The sequence below is a fragment of the Pristiophorus japonicus genome, chromosome 2, assembly GCF_044704955.1.
Source record: "Pristiophorus japonicus isolate sPriJap1 chromosome 2, sPriJap1.hap1, whole genome shotgun sequence".
Classification (NCBI taxonomy): domain Eukaryota; kingdom Metazoa; phylum Chordata; class Chondrichthyes; family Pristiophoridae; genus Pristiophorus; species Pristiophorus japonicus.
The window spans coordinates 237,247,748-237,274,335 of NC_091978.1; the positions used below are offsets into that span (position 1 = coordinate 237,247,748).

At 43.7% G+C, this 26,588-nt stretch overlaps 1 protein-coding gene across 4 annotated transcripts in view; it reads left to right on the forward strand.

Annotated features, from left to right (window-relative positions):
* Positions 1–26,588, forward strand: part of antxr2a (ANTXR cell adhesion molecule 2a) — a 372,665-nt gene that overhangs the window by 177,332 nt on the left and 168,745 nt on the right. For all 4 annotated transcript variants that reach the window (XM_070871068.1, XM_070871074.1, XM_070871069.1 and 1 more), the window contains one exon: positions 14,245–14,323. In XM_070871068.1, the coding sequence (XP_070727169.1) occupies positions 14,245–14,323 (79 nt within the window). The remainder of the gene's footprint in view (positions 1–14,244; positions 14,324–26,588) is intronic.

Here is a 26,588-nt window from a genome sequence, read left to right on the forward strand (position 1 = left end):
GATTTCAGCGTTGGGATAAGCACACTGTTTGTTCTCTGTTAGTACCCATCGCTAATTCTAGGCCATTCTGGATTCTGCTTCTGCCACTGTTTCTGGTAGGCCGTGTCAAAAACCTTCTGTGCTTTTTTAAAAAGAATCTCTTAACCTCTCCTTTTGTAATGACAAATGTATGTCCTCTTATTACTGACGAAGCAACCACTGAAAGCAAATTTTTCCCAATCATCATATCAAAATATCTCATACTTCCATCAGCATCTTCTGTTAACCATCTCTGTTCTAGTGATAAGTGACCCAGTTTCTCTGTCACTCCACTTCACTAAAGTCTCTGATCCCTGGTATCATCCGAGTAAATCTCTTCTCTACTCTCCCCATGACATAAGAACATAAAAATTAGGAGCCGGAATAGACTATATGGCCCCTTGAGCCTGCTCCGTCATTCACTAAGATCATGGCTGATCTTTGAACTCAACTCCACTTTCCTGCCCAATCCCCATATCCCTTGATTCCCCATGTCCAAAAATCTATCCATCTCAGCTTTCAATCTACTCAATGATTCAGCATTCACAGCCCTTTAGGGTAGAGAATTCCAAGGATTCACAACACTCTGAGTGAAGAAATTCCTCCTCTTCTCAGTCTTAACAGGAGTTAGCAGAGACGCGAATCTAGTAGTGCCTCGCCCTGTTGGTACGTCATTGTCGTGCGCGGCGACCGCTTTTTGGGCCGCAAATAAATTGCGGGACAAAACTTAAAGGGATGGTGCACTGCGCCGTGCGCCCCATTCTGGTTTCCCAACTCACTGGTTGGGCCATACTGCGATGCTTTCGCAGGGTCCAGGCCGCGGTCGTTCAGCCCGTCATTCCGTTTCGGTGCCGGACTGCAGCCACGGCACCCCACATCCCTGGTGGCCCGGTGGAGGCCATCAAAGGGCCTGCAGAGCTCACTGCGTCCCTCCCCTTTAACGGAAGGGGAGGGGCATTGAAATGTGTCAGTGCTCCACGGAGAGGCCGCGTAGTGCTCCACGACACGCCTGTGTAGCGCCCCAGAGCTCGCTGCGCAACATTGCGCTCCACTTCCTGTGAAGTGTGATAACCCCAATTTTGCATTTGGGGCGGGACTTCTGCGCCCAGCGCAGAATGTCCAGCTCCAGAGCGGTTGCTGCCCCCAACCGGGGCAATAGCGAATTTCACCCCCCTATCTCTTTGGACCTCCACTTTTCTTAGCTTATTGAAGGTCCAAAGTGGATAACCTCACATCTGCCTATATTGAAATCCATTTGCCAGTTTTGTCCATTCACTTAATCTATCAATATCCCTTTGTAATTTTATGCTTTTATTTACACTGCCTACAATGCCGCCTATCTTTGTGTCATCGGCAAGTTTGAATATGTGGCTTTCTATCCCATCATCGAAGTAGTTAATAATTCTGTGAATAGTTGAGGCCCAACACACATCCCTGTGGGACACCTCTAGTCACATCCTGCCAATTGGAGTACTTACCCATTATCTCTACTCTCTGTCTCCTGCCTCTCAGCCAATTTCCTAACCAGGTCAATAATTTGCCTTCAATTCCATGGGCTTTTACCTTCGCTAACAGTCTCTTATGTGGGACTTTATCAACTGCCTTCTGGCAATTCATATAAATAACATCCATAGACATTCCCCTGTCCACTATTTTAGTCACCTCCTCAAAAAATTCAATCAGGTTTGTCATGCATGACCTACCTTTCACAAATCCATGATCTCTCTGATCAACTGAAAATGTTCAAGGTGTTCAGTCACCATATCCTTAAATATAGGCTCTAGTAATTTCCCCAAAACAGATGTTAGGCTAATGGGTCTATAATTCCCCAGTTTTTCTCGCTCGCTATTGTTAAAAGCAGAGCGACATGCACAATTTTCCAATCTGAGGGAACGGTTCCTGAATCGAGAGAACGTTGGAAGATTTTAGTTAGGGCATCTGCAATGTGCTCACCTACTTCCTTTACACCCTGGGATGGAAACCAGCCGGTCCTGGGAATGTGATACTCGCTGTTGTGAAATTCGCTATTGCCCCGGCGCTCGGAGCGGGTGCAGGGCATTCTGAAAAGGGAGGGTGAACAGCCAGTTGTCGTGGTGCATATAGGTATCAACGATATAGGTAAAAAACGGGATGAGGTCCTACGAGACGAAATTAGGGAGCTAGGAGCTAAATTAAAAAGTAGGACCTCAAAAGTCGTAATCTCAGGATTGCTACCAGTGCCATGTGCTAGTCAGAGTAGGAATCGCAGGATAGCTCAAATGAATATGTGGCTTGAGGAGTGGTGCACAAGGGAGGGATTCAAATTCCTGAGACATTGGAACCAGTTCTGGGGGAGGTGGGACCAGTACAAACCGGACGGTCTGCACTTGGGCAGGAGCGGAACCAATGTCCTAGGGGGAGTGTTTGCTAGTGCTGTTGGGGAGGAGTTAAACTAATATGGCAGGGGGATGGGAACCTATGCAGGGAGTCAGAGGGAAATAGAATGGGGGCAAAAGTAAAAGACAGAAAGAAGAAAAGTAAAAGTGGAGGGCAGAGGAACCTAAGGCAAAAAGGGCCACATTACAGCAAAATTCTAAAGGGGCAAAGTGTTTCAGAAAGACAAGCTTGAAGGCTCTGTGACTCAATGTGAGGAGTATTCGGAATAAGGTGGACGAATTAACTGCGCAGATAGCAGTTAACGGGTGTGATGTAATTGGCATCACTGAGACATGGCTCCAGGGTGACCAAGGCTGCAAACTCAACATCCAGGGGTATTCAATATTCAGGAAGGATAGACAGAAAGGAAAAGGAGGCGGGTAGCATTGCTGATTAAAGAGGAAATTAATGCAATAGTAAGAAAGGACATTAGCTTGGATGATGTGGAATCAGTATGGGTGGAGCTACGGAATACCAAGGGGCAGAAAACACTAGTGGGAGTTGTGTACAGACCACCAAACAGTAGTAGTAAGGTTGGGGACAGCATCAAACAAGAAATTAGGAATGCATGCAATAAAGGTACAGCAGTTATCATGGGTGACTTTAATCTACATATTGATTGGGCTAACCAAACTGGTAACAATGCAGTGGAGGAGGATTTCCTGGAGTGTATTAGGGATGATTTTCTCGACCAATATGTCGAAGAACCAACTAGGGAGCTGGCCATCCTAGACTGGGTGATGTGTAATGAGAAAGGACTAATTAGCAATCTTGTTGTGCGAGGCCCCTTGGGGAAGAGTGACCATAACATGGTAGAATTCTTTAAGATGGAGAGTGACACAGTTAATTCAGAAACTAGGGTCCTGAACTTAAGGAAAGGTAACTTCGATGGGTTGAGGCGTGAATTGGCAAGAATAGACTGGCAAATGATACGAAATGGGTTGACGGTGGATAGGTAATTGAAACATTTAAAGATCATATGGATGAACTTCAGCAATTGTACATCCTGTCTGGAGTAAAAATAAAATGGTGAAGGAGGCTCAACTGTGGCTAACAAGGGAAATTAAGGCTAGTGTTAAATCCAAGAAAGAGGCATATAAATTGGCCAGAAAAAGCAACAAACCTGAGGACTGGGAGAAATTTAGAATTCAGCAGAGAAGGACAAAGGGTTTAATTAAGAGGGGGAAAATACAGTCCGAGAAGAAGCTTGCTGGGAACATAAAAACTGACTGCAAAAGCTTCTATCGATATGTGAAGAGAAAAAGATTAGTGAAGACAAACGTAGGTCCCTTCCAGTCGGATTCAGGTGAATTTATAATGGGGAACAAAGAAATGGCAGACCAATTAAACAAATACTTTGGTTCTTCTTCACGAAGGAAGACACAAATAATCTTCTGGAAGTATTAGGGGACCGAGGGTCTAGTGAGAAGGAGGAACTGAAGGATATCCTTATTAGGCGGGAAATTGATGGGATTGAAGGCCTGATGGTCTGCATCCCAGAGTACTTAAGGAAGTGGCCCTAAAAACAGTGGATGCATCGGTGATAATTTTCCAATAATCTATCGACTCTGGATCAGTTCCTATGGACTGGAGGGTAGCTAATGCAACACCACTTTTTAAAAAGGGAGGCAGAGAGAAAGCGAGTAATTATAGACCAGTTAGCCTGACATCAGTTGTGGGGAAAATGTTGGAATCAATTAAGGATGAAATAACAGCGCATTTGGAATGCAGTGACAGGATTGGTCCAAGTCAGCATGGATTTATGAAGGAGAAATCATGCTTGACAAATCTTCTGGAATTTTTTGAAGATGTAACTGGTAGAGTGGACAAGGGAGAATCAGTGGATGTGGTGTATTTAGACTTTCAAAAGGCTTTTGACAAGGTCCCACACAAGAGATTGGTGTGCAAAATTAAAGCACATTGTGTTGGGGGTAATATACTGACGTGGATAGAGAACTGGTTGGCAGGCAGGAGGCAGAGAGTTGGGTAAACGGGTCCTTTTCAGAATGGCAGGCAGTGACTAGTGGAGTGCTGCAGGGCTCAGTGCTGGGACCCCAGCTCTTTACAATATACATTAATGATTTGGATGAAGGAATTGAGTGTAATATCTCCAAGTTTGCAGATGGCACTAAACTGGGTGGCAGTGTGAGCTGTTAGGGGGATGCTAAGAGGCTGCAGGGTGACTTGGACAGGTTAGATGAGTGAGCAAATGCATGGCAGGTGCTGTATAATGTAGATAAATGTGAGGTTATCCACTTTGGGGGCAAGAACACGAAGACAGAATATTATCTGAATGGCGGCAGATTAGGAAAAGGGGAGGTGCAACAAGACTTGGTATCATGATTCTTCAGTCATTGAAAGTTGGCATACAGGTACAGGAGGCGGTGACAAGGCAAATGGTATGTTGGCCTTCATAGCTAGAGGGTTTGAGTATAGGAGCAGGGAGGTCTTGCTGCAGTTGTACAGGTCCTTGGTGAGGCCTCACCTGGAATATTGTGTACAGTTTTGTTCTCCTAATCTGAGGAAGGACATTCTTGCTATTGAGGGAGTGCAGCGAAGGTTCACCAGACTGATTCACGGGATGGCAGGACTGACATATGAGGAGAGACTGGATCAACTGGGCCTTTATACATTGGGGTTTAGAAGGATGAGAGGGGATCTCATAGACACATATAAGATTCTGACAGGACAGGACAGGTTAGTTGCCGGTTGAATGTTCCCAATGTTCGGGAAGTCCAGAACCAGACGACACAGTCTTAGGATAAGGGGTAGGCCATTTAGGACTGAGATGAGGAGAAACTTCTTCACTCAGAGAGTTGTTAACCTGTGGAATTCCCTGCCGCAGAGAGTTGTTGATGCCAGTTCGTTGGATATATTCAAGAGGAAGTTAGATATGGCCCTTACGGCTAAAGAGATCAAGGGGTATGGAGAGAAAGCAGGAAAAGGGTACTGAGGGAATGATCATCCATGATCTTATTGAATGGTGGTGCAAGCTTGAAGGGCCGAATGGCCTACTCCTGCACCTATTTTCTATGTTTCTATGTTTAGTGCCACCATTTTCTTCATTACTGTTATTTTACTTGCATTAATTTTATTGAGTCCTTGTCCCGGATTCAATATTAAATCACAACCAATGCATGCACTATCTCTGCAGCCACCTCTTTTAGAACCCTAGGATGTAGGCCAGGGGATTTGTCAGTTTTTTGTCCCATTAGTTTCTCAAGTACTTTTTCTCTACTAATCTTAATTACCTTAAGTTCCTCACCCTCAATAGTGCCTTGGTTCCATATTATTTTTGGTACGCTTTTTGCATCTTCTACTGTGAAGATAGATACAAAATATTTGATTAAAGTCTCTGCCATTTCCTTATTCCCCATTATAATTTTTCCTGTCTCTGTTCAAGGAACCAACACTTACCTTTTCTACTCTTTTTACATACTTATAGAAGCTCTTACAATCTGTTTTTATATTTCTTGCTAGTTTACTCTCAGTCTATTTTCTCGCTCTTTATCAATTTTTTGGTCATCCTTTTCTGGTATGTAAAGCTCTCCCAATCCTTAAGGTTTACTACTATTCTTTGCAACTATAAGCCTTTTTTAATTTAATACTATCCCACAATGGTAGTTGAGGAATTTAAATTTAGTTAATTAAATAAATCAGGAATAAAAAGCTAGTATCAGAAATAGTGACTACGAAACTACTGGAACCCAACTAGTTCACTAATGTCCTTTAGGGAAGGAAACCTGTCATCCTTACCAAATCTGGTCTATATGTGACTTCAGATCCACAGTAGAGTGGTTGACTCTTAACTGCCATGTGCAAGCCATCCTGTCGTATCAAAGAAAAACTGCAACGATGGACTGCATCAGTTCAAGAAGGTGGCTCATCACCACCTTGTCAAGGACAATTAGGGATGGACAATAAATGCTGGCCTTGCCGGCATTGCCAACACCCTGTGAATGAATAAATAAATAAAAATTGTTGAGAATTTTGGAATGTTTCTTTTAATGTTTGCCACTGTTTATCTACTGCCAAACCTTTTAATCTAATTTCCCAATCTATTTTAGCCAACTCGCCCCTCATACCTATGTAATGAGCTTTATTTGAGTTTAAAATTTAGTTTGGGATTTGACTATTTCACTCTCCAACCCAGACTCTGGGCTAGAGTTTCCATTATTTTTGCATGCATAACACCCACTTAAAGTCCATTTTACCGCTGAAATGAGCCGTAACGCCCATATATCGCCCATTTCGCCACAAAATGGAAACTGACACCCATTTTTCGGACAATTATCGCCGAGCATTACTTTCGCCATGCAAGTAATGCCGACCAAAGATAATATGCCCGCCCCCTTTTTTTGGGCAGAATCATCAGAATGAGCTAAACCAACGCCCATAATATTGCCCATACTTTTGGCATGTAATTAATGCCGAGATTCAATAATACCGCCGTCCACTGTTTTATGTCATAAAGGTCAAATTTGTCGAAACTAACGCCCAGTATATCGCTCAGCGTCACTTTCACCACCTTGCACACATCTCACCCACAATATTGCTCACCCAAAACACTGCTCTGAAAAAGTGGAACTGTTCTGAATGAATCACAGCAGTGTGGGCGCCATTTTTCAAATCGCAGGTTGCTTCATTGAAAAGGTTGCTTCAACTTCGGGGGAGTTTGGATTGACTCTGGAGTTCTTCTCAGGTGAAGTGACCATCTCAACAGACATATTTTCAGACTCTGGATGATTGAGTTTTACTGTAGGTGTCTTTTAGTGTTGAAATTATTGCCTCTGATCAATCGGTATTATACTTTCATTGGATTGGGGCCAGCCATTTCTCAGCTGCATCGATTAATACGCAGATGCTGCAGAGTGCAAATGGCACAACGTCTAATGCACATGATTATGTGCCCAATCTGAGATGTGCCAGAATGAGGAGGGGGTCCAGACCATACACACCCCGTACTTGCAGGGAGAAGAGGTCTTACCTCGACGTGTCTGAGATCACCTGCCTTCGGAGACTGCGCTTCCACAAGGTGTGTTCACTGAAATATGCAAGCTCATCAGAGCAGATATGCAGCCTGCCATCGCCTTCAGGACATCTCTGTCCATCAAGATCAATGTCACCGCGGCACTGTCGTTCTACGCATCCGGTTCCTTTCGGGCCTTCATGCTCGACATTTCCCCTCTGTCGCACCATGCCACACATTGCTGCATTAGATAGGTCACAGAGGCACTGTACGCGCATAGGATGGACTTTATCAACTTCCCCATGACCATGGAGGCTCAGACTGACAGGGCTGGAGCATTCTACTGCATTGCTAAATTCCCCAAGGTGCAGGGAGCAATACAGTGTACTCACATCGCCATGCGGGCACCTTCTCAGGACCCAGAGCTTTTTCATAACAGAAAAGGATTTCACTCCCTGAAGATCCAACTAGTTGTCGACCACAACCAGATAATAATGGCAGTGAATGCCAAATGTCCGGGCAGCTTCGATGAGGCTCACATCCTGCGTGAGAGTGCTTTCCCTGACATGTTTAAGAGTCAGCCACAAGGACAATGCTGGATTCTTGGTGACAACCGATATGGCCTAGCCACCTGGCTGATGACCCCCCTGCGTAACACCCACACCGAGGCCAAGAAGCGATACAACGAGAGCCACACGCCGTGTGGTCCAGAAAACAATTAGTGTGCTTAAGCAACGCTTTAGATGCCTGGAGCACTCAGGAGGGGAGCTATAATACAACCCTGAGCAAGTAGCGCAATTTGTGGTGATGTGCTCCATGCTATCTGGTTATCAGGAGGGGACAAGAATTGCTAGAAGGGACTGATGGTCCACCTCAGGGGAGAGAGGAAGAGGAAGATGAGGGGCTGGACGCTGACCTCAGGCCAGACAATCAGTCTGACTATGCAACCATGCCCACGCACCCCCTCCAGACTGCAGGAAAGGGCCCATAATGGCTACATAGCTGCAAGACTCTTGCGTCAGGATCTCATAAATGAGCGATTTGCTTGAAAGAACGTTGCTGTAATTGACAAAGCTGACACACTGCTGTGTGTGTGCAGCTCAGACATCAATGATGGGCATCACCTTGGTGCCAGTTAAAGTTTAAGTTGATTCAAGTTAAGTTTAATTATAACCTTTCATATTAAGAAATCACCAGTGTGTAATGGTCCAGCTATCTGAGAATGCGCAACAAGGTTACGTTGATTAAAAAATGGCTGATACTTCTATAAGGTCTTCTGAGATGGCTCTTTTCTATGGTGACGAGGTCTAGTCTATCCAGTCACTCCTCTTAGTTGATCTCTTTAATACCATGAAGCAACCTTCTTTCTATCTTTTGCACTATCTACAGAGCCTGAATGATTGCAGTTGGAGTCACTGCTTTTAGTGTGATCTGACCAGAGCACTGTACAGCTTTAACATAACTTCTGTATGATTTGAACGTAACTAATCTAGCATTATAGTAAAGCACTTCCACTTCACACTATTTGAAGGTGATGAATCATAGGTCTCACTCATCTTTACCCTTGCAAGCTCTATCCCACCGATGGAATACATGTGCCACCTATTTTTACTTCTCATATATAAAGAAAGAAAGAAGATGCTCTTTCTTGTACTTGCCCATGCTAAACATTGATAAGTCCAGCTACACACTCTGTCAAGTTCTCCTTTTATAAAACCTTTCATCGCTGCCCTATGCCCAAGCATTGTCACCGCTGCTCGAATTTAACACTGTCATTTTCACGATGGGTCCCGGGATGAACACCTCAGCCACCCACTCCATACTCTGCTATATCATCCTAACTCTGCTTAGACCCGACAGCTAGATACCAATTTACATCTATGTCATATCCTTCAATAACCCCTAGCAGTTTATAAATAGATTGCTGGAGCAATACTTTAGCAAATGCCTTTGTAAGTTTAGCTACACTGTCATATGCTTCTTTACCAATCCCCCCCCCCCACCACACCCTGTCAATTTGAGATGTCACCTCCTCAAAAATTACATTCCATGAGTTAGCCAAGCAAGATCTATCCCTTCTGAACCTGTGGTTACTGCCTTTTACTGGGCTATTTTTATATAGATACTCTACATTTGTCTTCCGATTATTGACTCCATTAGTTTCCAGTCATTGAGCACTGGCAAATGGATCTGTAATTGTCAGGTACAGGAGCTCGGTTTGCTTGTTTCCAGTCTGTTGGAGCCTCCTTAATGTTCACTGACTTCCTGAAAATGACTGTCGGTGCTTGACAAAGCTCTGCCCTTGTTTCTCATTGTCTTGGGACATAGATTATCTGAAATTTCTGTTTTACTATCAAAATCCTAGATCACACATCATGAGATGGAATATTATTAGTATCAGTCTTGGCAAAACCTGAAAGTTGTAGTCATTTAGTATATTTGCCTCTTGTACATCCTAATTTTCAATGCCACTGAGTCCCTTAATGCTTTAACTTCTTTCCTGGGTGCTGCCTTTTTATTTAGTGTTGGAAGATTTTATTTGGCGTTGTCTATTGAATTTGCTGCTATGTCCCATTCCTGGTCTTTCTTGGCACCTCTAACCTATTTTCTTTTTACTTCTTTCTGTTCTTGTACTTGGCCCAATGATTACTCTCTTCCTTCCTGCTACAAGTCTTGTAAACATGTCTTTTTCTCTTTATATCTGCTTTAGTTTCCCAGTTCTTTTTTTTCCCCAGTTCTTTCATTTCAGAGTAGTTTTTTTTGCATTTTGCCAGTTGTACTTGAGTACATAGTTCGCCCGACACATATTTCATAATATTTTTGAAAAATGTCTGTTTAACCTCAACAGATTTATCTTTAAGGAATAGTCTTATTACAGTATTACAGTATTAAGTCCAGATTGATCGAAGACAGATTACATTTTCCATAAAAAAAATAGTACACTTCCAGTTTTCTTAAATGACTCCTCTCTCTAATATTGATGTATAGTTTTAAGTGTAAGATTTGACATTTTGACAGCATAATGGAAAAACATCTATTCACTGATGATGCCTGGGTAATTTGTTCTGTGTATATTGGCTCTTGAGACTTTGAGCTCCAAAGATAGGATCAATAGATTTCTCTTATTTAATATTTTATTCCACTATATGACAATCCTTATGCTCTTCTGTTAGCAGTAGAAGTGACCATACCATTGTTTCTCATAGAAGGAGGTTTAAACCAAGCACATACACATAAGCTTAACCCTTTGAGTATTAAGGGAGCATAGTCTTGACATAGGTTATAACATTTCCAAGAGTACTAAATATTTGAAGAGAAATCAGAAAAGCAGATATGGGATTGTTCTCCTTAGAGCAGAGAAGGTTAAGTGGAGATTTAATAGAGATGTCCAGAATTATGAAGGGTTTTGATCGAGTAAATAAGGAGAAACTTTTTCCACTGGCAGGGAGGGACAGTAACCTGAGGATACAGATTTAAGATAATTGGCAAAAGAACTAGAGAGGAGTTGAGAAGAATTTTTTTAACGCATAGAGTTTTTATGATATGGAATACAATGCCTGAAAGGGTGGTGGAAGTAGATTCAGTAGTAACTTTCAAAAGGGAATTGGATATAAATTGGAAAAGGAAACATTTGCAGAGCTATGGGGAAAGAGCAAGGAAGTGAGATTAATTGGATAAATCTGTCAGAGGCACAGGCATAATGGGCCGAATGGCCTTGTGTGCTGTATGATTCTATAATATGGTACTGAATATATTCTACAACAACAACAACTTGTATTTATATAGCGCCTTTAACGTAGTGAAACATCCCAAGACGCTCTATAGGAGTATTATGCGTTAAAAATTTGACACACAGCCACATAAGTAGAAATTAGCGCAGGTGACCAAAAGCTTGGTGAAAGAGGTGTGATTTAAGGAACGTCTTGAACGAGGAAAGAGAGATTTAGACACGGAGTTCCGGAGCTTGGGGCCTGGGCAACAGAAGGCATGGCCACCAATGGTTGACCGATTATAATCAGGATTGCTCAGGAGGGAAGAATTAGATGAGCGCAGACAACTTGTGGTTGGCGGGGGGTTGGGGGGGGGGGGGAGGATTTGTGAGGCTGGAGGAGATTACAGAGATAGGGAGGGGTGAGACCATGGAAGGATTTGAAAATAAGGATGCAAATTTTTTAATCGAGGCGTTGTTTAACCGGAAGCCAATGTAGGTTAGCGAGCACAGGGGTGATGGGTGAGCGTGACTTGGTGCAAGTTAGGACATGAGCAGCCGAGTTTTGGATCACCTCTAGTTTACGTTGGGTAGAATGTGGGAGGCCAGCCAGCAGTGTGTTGGAATACTCGAGTCCAGAGGTAACAAAAGCATGGATGAAGGCTTCAGCTGAGGCAAGGGTGGAGACGGGTGATGTTACGGAGGTGGAATTATGCAGTCTTAGTTATGCTACGGATATGTGATCGAAAGCTAATTTCAGGGTCAAATATGACACCAAGGTTCTGAACAGTTTGGCTCAGCTTCCGAGAGGAGTTGAGGAGAGGGATGGAGTCAGTGGCTAGGGAACGGAGTTTATGGCAGGGACCGAAAACAATGGCTTCGGTCTTCCCAATATTGTATTGGAGAAAATTTCTGCTCATCCAGAACTGGATGTTAGACAAGTAGTCTGACAATTTAGAGACTGAGAGAAGGGGTAGTGAGGCAGAGCTGGGTGTCATCAGCGTATATGTAGAAACTGATGCTGTGTTTCCGGATGATGTTGCCAAGGGATAACATGTAGATGAGAAATAAGAGAGGGCCAAGGTTAGATCCTTAAGGGACACCAGAGGTAACGATGCGGGGGCGGGAAGAAATGCCGTTGCAGATGATTCTCTGGCTACAATTAGAAGGCCTTAACTATACAAAAGATAACTGAATATTAACAAAGTGTTATATACTTACTTCTATTTGTCCTTGCATTTAGTGCACCCTTATTAAGGTGCAAACTAGTGAACAAGCACAGCTGTTTATGTCTGAAATAAACAGAACACTTCAACGCAACAACTGGCAACTTTGAAATAGATAATAAAGATGGTCAATGTTGTCTGATAAGTGACTGCCCATTTTAAATGTAGATGTTCTAAGTAGTGAGTACTATATTTGTAACAAACGTATTTTAGGAACATTCATTTCAAGCAATTGTGCCAATGTCTAGATCTCATGAACACAGACTTCCAAATGGTTTCCATTCACACTGACAAATTAGTTATTTTTCAAGTGCAGATAAAATATCACTATCAGATCTGAAACAACTGGACTTATCCTTTTGGAGCAAGTTCCAAATGCCTCCTACCTGGTATACCACTCGGGATTAATCCTCGAGTTCCTGACCAAACGTTCAAGTGGATGCATGCATACATTCAATTTAGATTGCAACATAGTTCAAGATAATACATTTTTTAATTCATTCAGGGGATGTAGGCATCGCTGGCAAAGCCAGCATTTATTGCCCATCACTAATTGCTCTCGAGAAGGTGGTGGTGAGCTGCCTTGCAGCACTGAAGTCCCTGTGGTAATGGTATTTGATTGTGTTTTGTAGCGGTTTGAGTGGCATGCTGGGTCATTTTAGAGGACAGTTGAAAGTCAACCACAGCTAGAGTCACAGCCTGGATAAGGACGGTCAATTTCCTTACCTAAAGTACATTACTCAACCAGATAGTTTATTACGGTAGTTTCATGATCACCATTACTGATACTAGCTTTTTAATTCCAGATTAATTTAATTAACTGAATTTAAATTTCCCGACTGTTGAGATTTGAACTCATGCCTCTGGACCATTAGTCCAGGCCTCCGGATTTTCTAGTCCTGTAACTAACCACTATGCTATCTCCTTTTCCCAGCTAGAAAAAAATAGTTGCGATTCAGCTGTGGTGGTCTTAGGAGGACAATGTACCATAGGGCCATCATCTGCAAGTGCCTTTCTCACAGATGAAAGTGATATATGTATCTGCATCTGCAAGGGAGCTAAATTCAGGGCAAATGAATGATGGTGCAATCATCATTCCTGGAACAATTGATTTGAAGCAAGGCTAGCTCTGGAGCATTTCCAAACTGCAGTACAGGTCAACAACAACAACAACTTGAATTTGTGTAGTTAACATGCCAAGTCACTTCAAGGAGGTGGAATGGGCAACAAGCAATAGTAGGAGAAGAATTAGAGAAAGAAACTGAAGAAGTAAAGTTTGGAGATTTGGAAGGTGGGGATCGAGGTACCAAGGCTGATGAGTGTAGGGAAAAGAGTTCCAGAGTGTAGGGTCTAGATAGCAAAATACTGTGTCAACAATGGTGGAGTGAAGGGGAGGGCGATTCTCATTCCACTTTTCTCTCAGTGTTGGGTTGCACCTTGATTCTGGAATTGGGGGACATTTACACTATAATTACAGCATCAGTGCAAAATGAAACTGCTTCATCCTGAGGCCAAATTTGCATCCATGACCATGACATTGTATCTGTGCCACACTAATGATTGAGAAACAAAAAAATTGCAGTCAATTCTGAAATTGAGATAATTGACAAACTTTTAAGAATATGTCTTACATATGTACTTCAATGTTTGCTGTATGATCTATGTAATAGTGCTAATGGGTATATGAGGGCATGGAGGACTAATTATAGGATTATTTTCTTACTAACACAGAATTACATTCTATGACCTAACCATACAGAAACAATGAACAGTATGTATTCACTTTGCAAGCATGCAGTTCTATCAGTAACCTGCCACTTGTTTATTAGTTATGTACTTTGCTAGATTGTGATATTGCCAGAAATAATGAATTTCTGTAGATTACATGTATTATATTTCTGTTGCAGAACAATGGATGTATTGGTGAGTTTGAATGATGGGCAGTCATTCATCTCTAGTTCAGTTACCATCACTGCCATAGCTTGCGTAAGTAAAGAGATTAATTTATTCAGTCAATTCAAACAGAAAGCTATACTATATGCATGAAATACAATGTTGCTGTTGAAGGTATTTTGAAAAAATATCAAAGTCCAGCTTAGCCACAACATTTATTTTCACTATTGCAATGCAGTTCTGTATTAACATGACATTAAATCAGAATGATTTTCTGCTTGTCTTCACCTGTAGAAAAATACACTAAAATCATGTGTATTTTTGCCACAGGTGTAAAAGCCACTTATACCAATTTTATTCAACTGAACTGCTAACAAAAGGCTAATTACAAATTTGCATAAGTCACAGCAGGTTTGTAGGCATTTAAAGCATGAAAATGATGTGACATGCACTGCATTGTGTGATAGCCCTTTTCCTCTCACACAATGTTTAGATGTTCACATCACAAAGCCACATGTGAATTCAGTGCTTACGTTGGATGATGAGAATTTGGAGGTTTGTTTTAAAGGTAGCAGAAAATGTTGGAACTAAGCAGTAGATCCATCAGCATTAGAGAAAAGATCAATTAACGCTTGTGTGTGAACCCTTCAACTGGGCCTTTAATCCTTTGTTTTAGCGGCCATTCATAGGGAATCCTATCAACGTTGAGATATGAAATGGGCTGTTTTTATTTGCTAAGATTGAATTGGTAAGAGGAACAAATCAGAATAACATTGGCCCACAGTTCGAGATGGATAATGATGGTGAACTACCAGTTACATGGATAGACTGGAGAAGCTGGGGTTGTTCACCTTAGAGCAGCGAAGGTTGAGAGGAGATTTGATGGAGGGGTTCAAAATCATGAGGGGCCTGGACAGAGTAGATAAAGAGAAACTGTTGGCAAAAGGGTTGAGATCCAGAGGACACAGATTTAAGGTGATTGGCAGAAGAACCAAAGGCGACATAAGAAAAAACTTTTTAACGTAGCGAGTGGTTAGAATCTGGAATGCACTGACTGAAAGGGTGCTGGAGACAGACTCAATCATGGCTTTCAAAAGGGAGTTGGATATGTACCTAAAGGAAAAAAATTTGCAGGACTACAGGGAAAAGGTGAGGGAGTGGGACTAGCTTAAGTGATCTTGCAGAGAGCTGGCACGAGCTCGATGGGTCGAATGTCCTCCTTCTGTGCTATAACTATTTATTAGTAATATAAAAGCAAAATGGAATAGATTTTCAACTTGCCGCCTGAGTGTAAAACTGATGTTGTGGTTTGGTCGCCCATTACCGAAACCACACACTTTTAATTTCCATTGATTTAAAATCGGTGGTTTCTATAATAGCCATCCAATCTGCAATGTCAGTTTTCCCCCCAGATAGCAAGTTCAAAATCTACTTCTACCTCTTTTACTTGTGTGTTCTTTCTGCCTCCCTTCACAATTCTTGTCATACTCTATCAATTATAGGCAAACTTGCTGATGGTTAGCTCGTGCCATTTCTTTCCCCAAAATCATTTGACTGTACACAGACACTTACCCCACCGAAAAAATATTTTAGAATAGATTTTAATTTTCACTGCCTGGGCAGTAACCTGGCAGGATGGGTGGCATGCCTTTTATAGAACCTGCCTGGTTTCCATTCCACTAAAGTCAATGGAAAGAAAATCAGGAGGTTTCCATAAAGAGCGGCCCATCTGTCATGCCAAATTACAGTCTAGGTGTTGAAGATGAAAATCTATCCCACTATTTATTTGTCATTTAAAAAGCTTTTGCAATTACACGCACATTTTTGATCGGCCCCCATTGTCAGAGATGGGTCATCAGCTATTCTACTGGTCTCCCCCCAGAAAATTCAGACAGTGCTCCTGCTCAGGCCTGTCCGAATTGGCATGGCATGATCCAGAGTACAGCCTGAACATGTGCCGCCGGTAACTTTGACAACACACCACAGACATTGGCTCCATCAAGTTGGATTAAATTACTACAAATGGAACAGAAATCTAATCTAATATAGTGTGAAAACTGGATGTACTTCGCATGTTGAACATCTGTGAGAAGCAAATTTTTGGAAATGCTCCATTTTTGTAACAAAACTAACTTGCCATTTAAAAGTTTCACTTGGAAGAAACACTGTGCTCTGGGTGAGAGACCAATAGTGTCTCAGTAGCACCACTACTGACCGAGCGAGCTGGTTGAGTCCTGAAGGACATAGCTGCCAGACTGGGCCTGCAGCGGGTGGCGAGAGAACCAACATGAGGGAAAAATCTACTTGACCTCGTTCTCGCCAATCTACCTGTCGCAGATACATCTGTCCATGACAGCATTGGTGGCAGTGAGCACTGCACAGTTCTTTGGAGGGGAAGTCCCATCTTCACACGGAGGACAGCCTCCATTGTGTAGTGCGGCACTACCACCGTGCTAAATGGGATAGATTCAGAATGGATCTAGCAGCTCAAAACTGCACATCTATGAAGCGCTGTGGGCCATCATCAGCAGCAGAATTGTATTCCACCACAATCTGTAATCTTATGTCCTGGCATATCCCTGACACTACCATTGCCATCAAGCTAGGGGACTAACCCTGGTTCAATGAGGAGTGTAGGAGCAGCACCAGGTATAACTAAAAATGAGGTGCCAATTCGATGAAGCTACAGGACTACATGCATGCTAAACAGCACACTATAGATAAGGCTAAGTGATCCCACAACCAACGGATCAGATCAAAGCTCTGCAGTCCTGCCACATCCAATGTTGATTGGTGGTGGACAATTAAACTACTAACTGGAGGAGGAGGCTCCATGAACAATCCCAACCTCAATGATGGCGGAGCCCAGCATGTGAGTGCAAAAGCCAAGGTTGACCTGTTTGCAACCATCTTCAGCCAGAAGTGCCGAGTGGATGATCCATCTCCACCTTCTCCAGAGTTCCCCACCATCACAGAAGTCAGTCTTCAACCAATTTGATTCACTCTACGTGATAAAGAAATGGTGCACAGGATACAGCAAAGATTATGCCCCCGACAACATCCCGGCTGTCATGCTGAAGACTTGCGCTCCAGAACTAGCTGTGCCTCTAGCCAAGCTGTTCCAGTATAGTGACAACATTGGCTTCTCCCTGACAATGTGGAAATTTGTCCACAAAAAGTTGGACAAATCCAATTTGGCTAATTACCGCCCCATCAGTCTACTCTCAATCATCAGCAAAGTGATGGAAAGTGTCATTGACAGTGCTATCAAGTGGCATTTACTCAACAATAACCTGCTCACCAATGCTCAGTTTATTTTCTGCCAGGCTCACTCGGCTTCAGACCTCATTACAGCCTTGGTCCAAACATAAAGAAAAGAGCTGAATTCCAGAGGTGTGATGAGCGTGACTGCCCTTGACATCAAGGCAGTATTTGACTGAGTGTGGCATCAAGGAGCCCTAGTAACATTGAAGGCAATGGGTATCGGGGGGGAAACTCTCCACTAGCTGGAGTCATACCTAGCACAAATGAAGATGATTGTGGTTATTGGAGACCAATTATCTCAGCCCCAGGACATTGCTGCAGGAGTTAATCAGGGACAACCATCTTTAGCTGCTTCATCAACGCCCTTCCCACCATATGTTCAAAAATGGGGATGTTCGCTGATGACTGCACAGTGTCAGTTCCATTCGCAACTCCTCAGAAAATGGAGCAGTCCATGTCCACATGCAGCAAGACCTGGATGACATTCTGGCTTGGGCTGATAAGTAGCAAGTAACATTCGCGCCACACAAGTGCCTGGCAATGACTGTCTCCAACAAGCGAGAGTCTAATCGCCGCCCTTGACATTCAATGGCATCACCATCGCCAAACCCCCCACTATCAACATCCTGGGGAATCACCTTTGACCAGAAACTTAACTGGACCAGCCATATAAACACTGGACCAGCCACAAGAGCAGGTCAGAGGCTGGGTATTCTATGGCACGTGTCTCGCCTCCTGACTCTCCAAAGCCTTTCCACCATCTAAAAGGCACAAGTCAGGAGTATGATGGAATACTCTCCACTTGCCTGGATGTGTGCAGCTCCAAAAACACTCAAGAAGCTCGACGCCATCCAGGACAAAGCAGCCTGCTTGATTGGCACCCCATCCACCACCTATAACATTCACTCTCTCCACCACCGGCGTACCGTGGCTGCAGTGTGCGCCATCTACAAGATGCCATGCAGCAACTCATCGACACTTTTTCGACTGCACCTCCCAAACCCGTGACCTCTACCACCTAGAAGTACAAGGGCCGCTGGTGCGTGTGAACATCACTACCTCCAAGTCACACAACATCCTGACTTGGAAAGATATCACTATTCCTTCATCGTCGCTGGGTCAAATGCTGGAACTCCCTCCCTAACAGCAGTATGGGACTACCATCACCACATGTACTGCAGCTGTTCAAGAACACAGCTCACCACCACCTTCTCAAGGGCAATTAGGGATGGGCAATAAATGCTGGCCTTGCCAGCGACGCCCATATCCCATGAATGAATAAAAAAAGGGAAAACCAGCCATTTCATCATGGGTTCTGACTTGGAGCCTGAAGAGCAATTAAAGATTGATTAATGTCACCTTACATAGATCTGTCAACAAACAATGAAACTCTGACCATCTTGCCGTCCGGAGGAGGCGGGGGTCCCCGATGGAGGGCACTCTACGCAGGGGTCCTCCCACTATTCATCGGGGACTTGGCCTGGAGGGTGGTGCACGGAGCAGTGCCGTGCAACAAATTTTTAAGCCGGTTCACGGACTCCCAGGCCGCCTGCAATTTCTGCGGTCTGGAGGAGTCCGTGTTCCATGTTTTTATTGAATGCACAAGGTTGCAGCCCCTGTTCCACTATTTGAAGGGGCTGCTCCTGAAATTCTGGCTGCACTTCAGTCCCACTCTCCTGATCTTTGGGCACCCTGTGCGGAGGGGAGCGGGTAGGTCCGAGGGCCTCCTCGTAGGACTGCTCCTGGGCACGGCCAAGGGTGCCATCAGCCGGTCCAGGCAGCGGGCGGTCGAGGGGGTCGTTCAACCTGACTGCCTGCCTCTCTTCCGCTCTTACATCCGATCCAGGGTGTCCTTGGAGATGGAGCACGCGGTGTCCACCGGTACGCTCGCGGCCTTCCGCGAGAGGTGGGCACCGGAGGGACTGGAGTGCATCATCACGCCCGGCAACCAAATTTTAATTTGATTTTACGTTTTAAAGTTTAATTTGTTTTAATTGCCGGTGCTTTTAGTGTCCCCCTCTCCTTTTATAGGGGGCACTGGAAAAAGGAAAAATTTGATTTTAGTGCCCCAAAAAAAAAACACAAAAAAAAAACACAATGAAACTCTGATTGATCTGAGCCTCTATATTCTTACCATTTAGATTTTGTGCTATTAATAGGATGCAGCTGCACCTTAGCAGCAGAATTAATGTATTGTGTACTATATATTATACTCCCCACCGTGTAAATTAGCACATCTTCCAACTTACTTCAGGAAAGCTTGAGGAACACACTGTAATGTTTAAAAACTTTATATCGAGTTTATCGAGATGTCACATTCTGGCTGTCACATTTAATTTCAGATGCAAAACAATCTTAAAAGTACTACGTGCTTCTGAGCTGCAAGTCTGAAAATGACTGACACATACCAATCTGCAAAGTTCCTTGACCAAGATTGACCTGAGCCTCTGTTTACTTAACTATTGGACCTTGTGACCTTGAAGGAAGACAGACACACCCTCGCGCATGGCGGGGAGGGGGTCAAACACATTTTATATGGTGGGCCTGATCCGGCATCCTGGCATTTGGTACAGATCCCATTCAACAAAATGTATTAAAATAGAAATAGATAAAAATAAATCATATTGGTACTTTATAACATTTAGATTTTATTTTCAATATTGCAAAATTGATTACACTTTAAAAGTATTTAATTGCCTATAAAGTTCCCTGGGATGTCCTGAGGTCAGGAAAGGCACTATATATATAAAATGCTAATTCTATTTACTGCTGTTCCCCAATACCCGACACTACTTGGCTTGAACCATTGAATTATTATTTGATGCAAATGAAAGGGCTTTAGCTATCTTCAGTACCAGGTTCAGGTTTATGCACAAAGTTAAGACCATAGTTTAGACTTGTTGATATTCATGATAGAGAATACTTGCTCACACATTTACTTGCTACCAAACATGGAAAGAATTCTTGATGTAAAGGCTATCGGGTTGGGATAATTTGGTGCGAGGTTTTGCTAAGATTTTGTAACAACAATATTAGAAAAAATGTCCTTCAAAATAAGAACTTAAGAATTAGGAACAGAGGTAGACATACTGCCCCTCGATAGCCTTGAGCCACAATAGTTTCATCAGTGCTTTTATCAATTGGAAAAAGTGACAAAGGACTTTGCGTTGCCCCGGAGTTCTCACCTAAATCATTGGGCTCAATTTTGCCCAAGCCCATTTTTTGGCATATTGCCAGAGTTACGCCCCTTTCTCTAGGCCAGAAATGCGGCAAAAATATTTGTTCAAAGTTTCCCAGCTGTATTTTTCAAATTTGGCGTCGCGCAGCCTGTCTGGTCGCTTCGGGGGGGGGGGGGGGGTGGAGCCTGCTGTCTGTGCCGAAAAAAACAATGTTGCACCTTCTGCACATGCGCGAAAAAAAGGACGTTTTTGACGTGATCACAATGGCCGCGCATGCACAGTACAGCTCCAAGTCTGCAATCAGCCATTTTTAAAGAGCCAGTTGTGTGTGTGAGAACGTTGAGTGCTGTGTGAGAGCATTGGAAAAATCGGAGCTGCAATAGAAGATGCAACGCGGTGCAAGAACCAAGAATTTCTTACAGGGTGAAGTGGAGGCACTAGTTACTGTGATTGAGGCCAGACGGCAGGAGATGGACACCAGCAGAGGTCACACAAAAGTTCCACCCAAAGAAATGAAGAAATGCTGGAACCAAGTTGCAGAAGATTACTGTGCAACGGTGACCACCACAAGAGCTGGAGGCCAGTGTAAAAAGAAGTGGCAGGACCTTGGTCAAGTAGTTAGTGTAAGTAATATTTTCATTTATTCAATGCAATTACAATTGTAAATGTGACCAGCTGTATATGTCCCACCTAGCAGAAAGACACCCTCTCTAAAAGGTTACATTTTCATCTTTGCAGAGAAAGGTGACACATAATAAAAGGGAAAGAACTTGAACAGAAGGAGGCCCGGCAAATTTGCACCCACTGACCCCTTGGAAGAGAGGGTCACTGCTTTGATGGATCCTGCCTGGAGAAAAGCAACCACCACTGCACAAGCTGGGCCCACACTTGAGGGAGAAGGCAAATCCTGCAAATTTCACAGTTTGCCTTTGCTAAATTTTAAGTAGTGCATGGGCTAGCCATGCTTCGGTTCATGGGGATGTCTCCATCAACCACGCCTCGGTTGATGCAATGTGCTATCATTCATCGTGGTCCTTCAAATGAGCCTGCTGCCTGCGCTGTGTGAGCCCACTCATGCCACCCTGACCCCCTCCTCTGCTGCTAACCATTTGTCTGTTCTGTTATATTTTGCAGAACTTGAGGCCAACCCTGATGATGCAGAAGAAAATTCAGATGAGGACAAGCCTGAAGAGGAGAATATCTTCCAATCCCACCCTCCAGACCAAGAGCATGGGGTGAGGGGAGGGGATGGAGATGGATAAAGCCCCCACTGTTTTACTGACTTTGGAGGAGGTGCAGGTGTCGCCCATTGAGGTGCCAGCCCCTGCCTTGACTAGTGGTTTGAGTGTTGGTGGGACATTCCATGGTTTTCTACCGTCTGAGGCTGTGGTGTGGTGCAACGAGGCACACCCAAAGCCCCACCTTCCGAGACTGTGGGTCCCAGTGATGGGGTGTGAGCCACACCCGTGGGGACGAGGGGAAGGGGAGCTTGTCTGTGCTCTCCTGAGGTGCAGGATCTAACAGATGCGCTTCAGATGATGGCAATGAGTGGGGAGAGCATTGATCACTCCTGGACACCATCAGTGGGGTGGGTGATAAGGTAGCAGGATTGTCGAGAGAAGTAACATCAATCTCTCAAGAAATGCGAACGATGTCCGGGACCATGAGGGAGGGAATGTCACAGGTAGTTGATGCACTATCAGTGCAAAAACTATCTCTGATGTTCATTATCAGTGAACATGAGGGAGGGAATGTTACAGGTAGTTGAGACACTGTCAGGGTGCATGAGGAATGGTATGTCAGAGTTAGCTGCTGCAATAAGGGAACATGCCCAGACCCCACACCCATTGACAGAATCAACTGCCACTCCCACTCCAATCCCCACACTAGCCTCTGAAGAGTCCAAAGCCGGGCGCTCCACCTTGCTGCCTGCGCCCACCCCCCCCCAACAGGTGCACACTCCCCAAGAAACACTGCGCCACTGCCTGCGGGCAGGGGTGGTGGAGTCACCAAAGACAAACGCGGCGGGCGGTCTTAGAATAAGATGGAGGAGATATGAGTACAGCCTTTCTTTGCTGTTATTATTGTTACTGTTGTAACTGTTCTCAAATTAAAAGTTTTTTGTAAGTTATGTAAATTTACAAGTTTAAAAGTTTGTAAGTGATCTTAAAGTTTTTAAGTGATTGTAACTGAGAACTTTAAAGTTTGATCAAAGAATAATTTTATTTAAGTACAAAACTGTTAAACTTTTGAATAAAATATATTTTACATTAAAACTGAATCATTTACATTAGTTGTTCCATTAACACAACATTACAGAACAGGTGCGAACAGTAAACATGGTCCATGTAGAATAATTGTCACTGGGCCTTCAGGCAGCAAAGCATTCACGGATGAGCTGCTGGCGCAAGGCTCGAGCAATCGTTAAAGGGGCACGATGGCCTGCCCTCCTCCGCCTTTGTGCTCCAGGTTCAGGTCCTTGCATGGCTTCCTCCTCATCTTCCTGCTCGTCATCTGCATCTTCCTCATCATTATCATCAGCCACTCTCTCCGCAGGTGAGTCTTCTACCAGCTGCTGCCTCATGATGGCTAAGTTATGCAGCACACAGCAGTGAACTGACCGACAATCTCAGGAGAGAGAGTGTAGCAAGTAGTCTCCGGAATGGTCCAGACACCCGAAACGTTGTTTCAAGATGCCAATGGTCCTCTTTATGAAGATGCGCGTCGCAATGTGCAACATATTGTATTCCCGGTCAGCTTCTGTCTGGGTTACGCGTAGGGGCGTCATGAGCCAGGTGGCGAGGACATACCCTTTGTCTCCCAGTAGCCAGCTCTGCCCTTCTGGCTGCTGCTGAAACATGGCTGATATCATGCTCTCGTGTAGGATGAACGCATCATGGGTGCTCCCAGGGTATCTAGCATCGACTGACATGATGTGAATATCACACACGAGCTGTACATTAATGATGTGGAAGTCTTTTCTGTTCCTGTACATCTTGGAATCCTCCAAAGGTGCTCGCAAGGCGATATGGGTACAATCAATGCAGATCTCTACCTTTGGGAAGCCAGCAATCCTGCAGAAGCCCACAGCCCTGTCATGCATTGCCTGGGCAGTCATGGGGAACTTTATGCAGTCATTCCTCTGGGCATATAGTGCAGCTGTTACTTGCTGAATGCAGACATTTATCCTCGTTCGAGGGACCGCCTATGATGATGATGATGATCTTGTTGAGAAATGGCACACACATCCCCATTTGTAGCTTGAAACGAGCCGGAGGCATAGAATGAAAGTGCAGCTGTAACCTTCACTTCACCTGACAAAGCAGTCCTCCTGTTGCTTCTAGGTTGCAGGTCTGCTTTCACCAACTTCCACTACCACTTCTTTGCGGAAACACAATTTCTGACATGGTCAGGTGCAGGTACGAATGCCTGTCTTGATATAACCGAGGTGGGTAAGGCCTCCTGCGCAGCATCCTACGGGCTCTAAGATTCCTCATGCGATGACGTCGAATCATTTGCCTTCTCCTTTGCACCATGATGCAGAAGGCTTGCAGGAGGAGGTATGGCATTGTCAGTATTGCCCCCATGGTTAACTTTTACCTTTGCAAGAAGCTCAAAACGGCAGGAAGGCAAGTAGGACAGATTATTTGTTGCCTCTCCCCAAGGTCTGTATGGACCACACCCAGTTCTCAGCAGTCTTGTGACTTCTCCTCCCACCACCCCCCTCCCCCCCCCCCCAATGGCTCATTGCAGTGTTGTGACTTCTCCTCCCCCAGCTCATTTACTGCCGAGTGCAGTCTTCCAATCCCCACCCCTCCCCATAGGCTTGTTTTGCAGCCTATGACGGTAAAAAAAAACTTAACGGAAAAAAATCATAACTAACTCAGTTATGCCGGTGCAGATTCCTAGGGGAAATTTTGATTTAAATACCGACGCCAAAAAAAACGCTGCGGGCCAAAAAAAATGGCGCAACTGACCCGGGAAAATTGAGCCTAATGATTCAGCGATTCTGTTTCTTGAGAGGTTGATATTTGCAAAAGCTAGCTGCTTACTTGAGCATACTGCATGCTTCAAAAATTCTCCCACAGACATAACTATTTCATGGGCAGTCACGGCACTCACCTTAACAGTAGCATCACTTAAATAGAGAGTATTAGTAAACATTGTACTTGTACCTTTCTAGTGTACTTACCACAATTCTCACTATGATATGTTTCATAGTGTTTTTGAATAGTGAATTCTTTTGCCACAGCTGCTTACAAATCAAGCAGGGGTTTCCCTGATGTCTGCAATGAAATACAAAATTCTCCGTTTCTCTTGAAACACATGTCACTCGTGCTCTACCTTTCTCCTTCAAAACATGGGGGCCAGCTGTGACTACAGAACATAAAAATCAGGGATTAATGTTATGAGACTTTGAATGAATAAATAAATGAAAATTTATGGAGAAATAATCCTGTCACATTAAGCAGCTCCAGTAGTACATTTTCTTCATTAAACATTAACAATACAAATTTATGCATCAATATATCTTTCTTTTATTTACAGTGGTAAATCAGTCCCAAGTCACTGAAAACCACCCAGTCTGCAAAGATGACTCTAAAACACTCACCTGAAACACAATCAACCTATTCAGTAACTGTGAGGGGTGGCCCAAACAGCACTGACCAAGCTCAACAATTTGAAAGGAGAAAATGCTGGAAATACTCAGCAGGTCAGGCAGCATCTGTGGAGAGAGAAACAGAGTTAACATTTCTGATGAAGGGTCATCGACCTGAAACGTTTACTCTGTTTGGCAGTGGGAAAGCTTTTCCATACATTTTCGAATTATTGAAATTTTCTTGATACTTTTTTAGTAAGAAGAGTGAAACAGAAATTTGTATGTGTAACAACTAAAGTTTAACAGACATGTTTCTATATGTACCTTTTTGAAAGGAAAACACAATGCGATGTACAATATACAATAGGATGCTGCCTGACCTGCTGAGTATTTCCAGCATTTTCTGTTTTTATTTGAGATTCCAGCCTCCGCAGTATTTTGCTTTTTCCCAATTTAAAAGGACCTGGCTTTCAAATCTGAATGGGAAATGCAGCTTCCCAAATTCAAATTCTTCCAGTGAACAAGTACGGTCAGCCAGCTCAGGAGTCTACAAGCCGAATGAAGGTGTTTCACAGGCCAATTTCGGCCCATGAGATATAGGTTTGACACCCCTGCCCTAGCAGAATATATTGTACATCGCATTTTGTTTTCCTTTCAAAAAGGTACATATAGAAACATGTCTGTTAAACTTTAGTTGTTACACATACAAATTTCTGTTTCACTCTTCTTCCTAAAAAAAAGTATCAAGAAAATTTCAATAATTCGAAAATGTATGGAAAAGCTTTCCCACTGCCAAAAGATACCTTGCAATTTACTTCAAAACTCAAATTTCTTGTGTCAAAAGGCAGGTCAACTCATTAGCAGCCTTTACCAAGGCTGAAGAGGCAGGGGATTAAGAAATGTCAGACAAAAATGGAGAAGGAAGCTGCATGTGCAGGCTTAAGGTGCCAGCTAACTGGTTCAATCACTTGCTGTAACAGCATGTGGAGCTCGTTAGCAAAAAATGTCCTTGCAGCATCTAGATCTGCTAACTTGGACCCTTTAAAGATATTTCCCCACAGTCATTGGCAGGTTGTTGCAAAGCAACAATGCCCGCAAATATGGTTGGTGGCATCTTGGTGGGTGTGACCAATCTGACTTGCAAATGATCGCTGTGGCATGCTTTGTTAAGTACAGCACCACATAAAACGTGGCATACTCTGATTAGAGTGCTTCTGAAGAACAGTGAATCAGGCCTTCAAACATATTTATGTCATCACACCTGCCACCATTTTCATTGTAAGTATAATCTTCCGCCTGTGCTAGTATTTTGTGA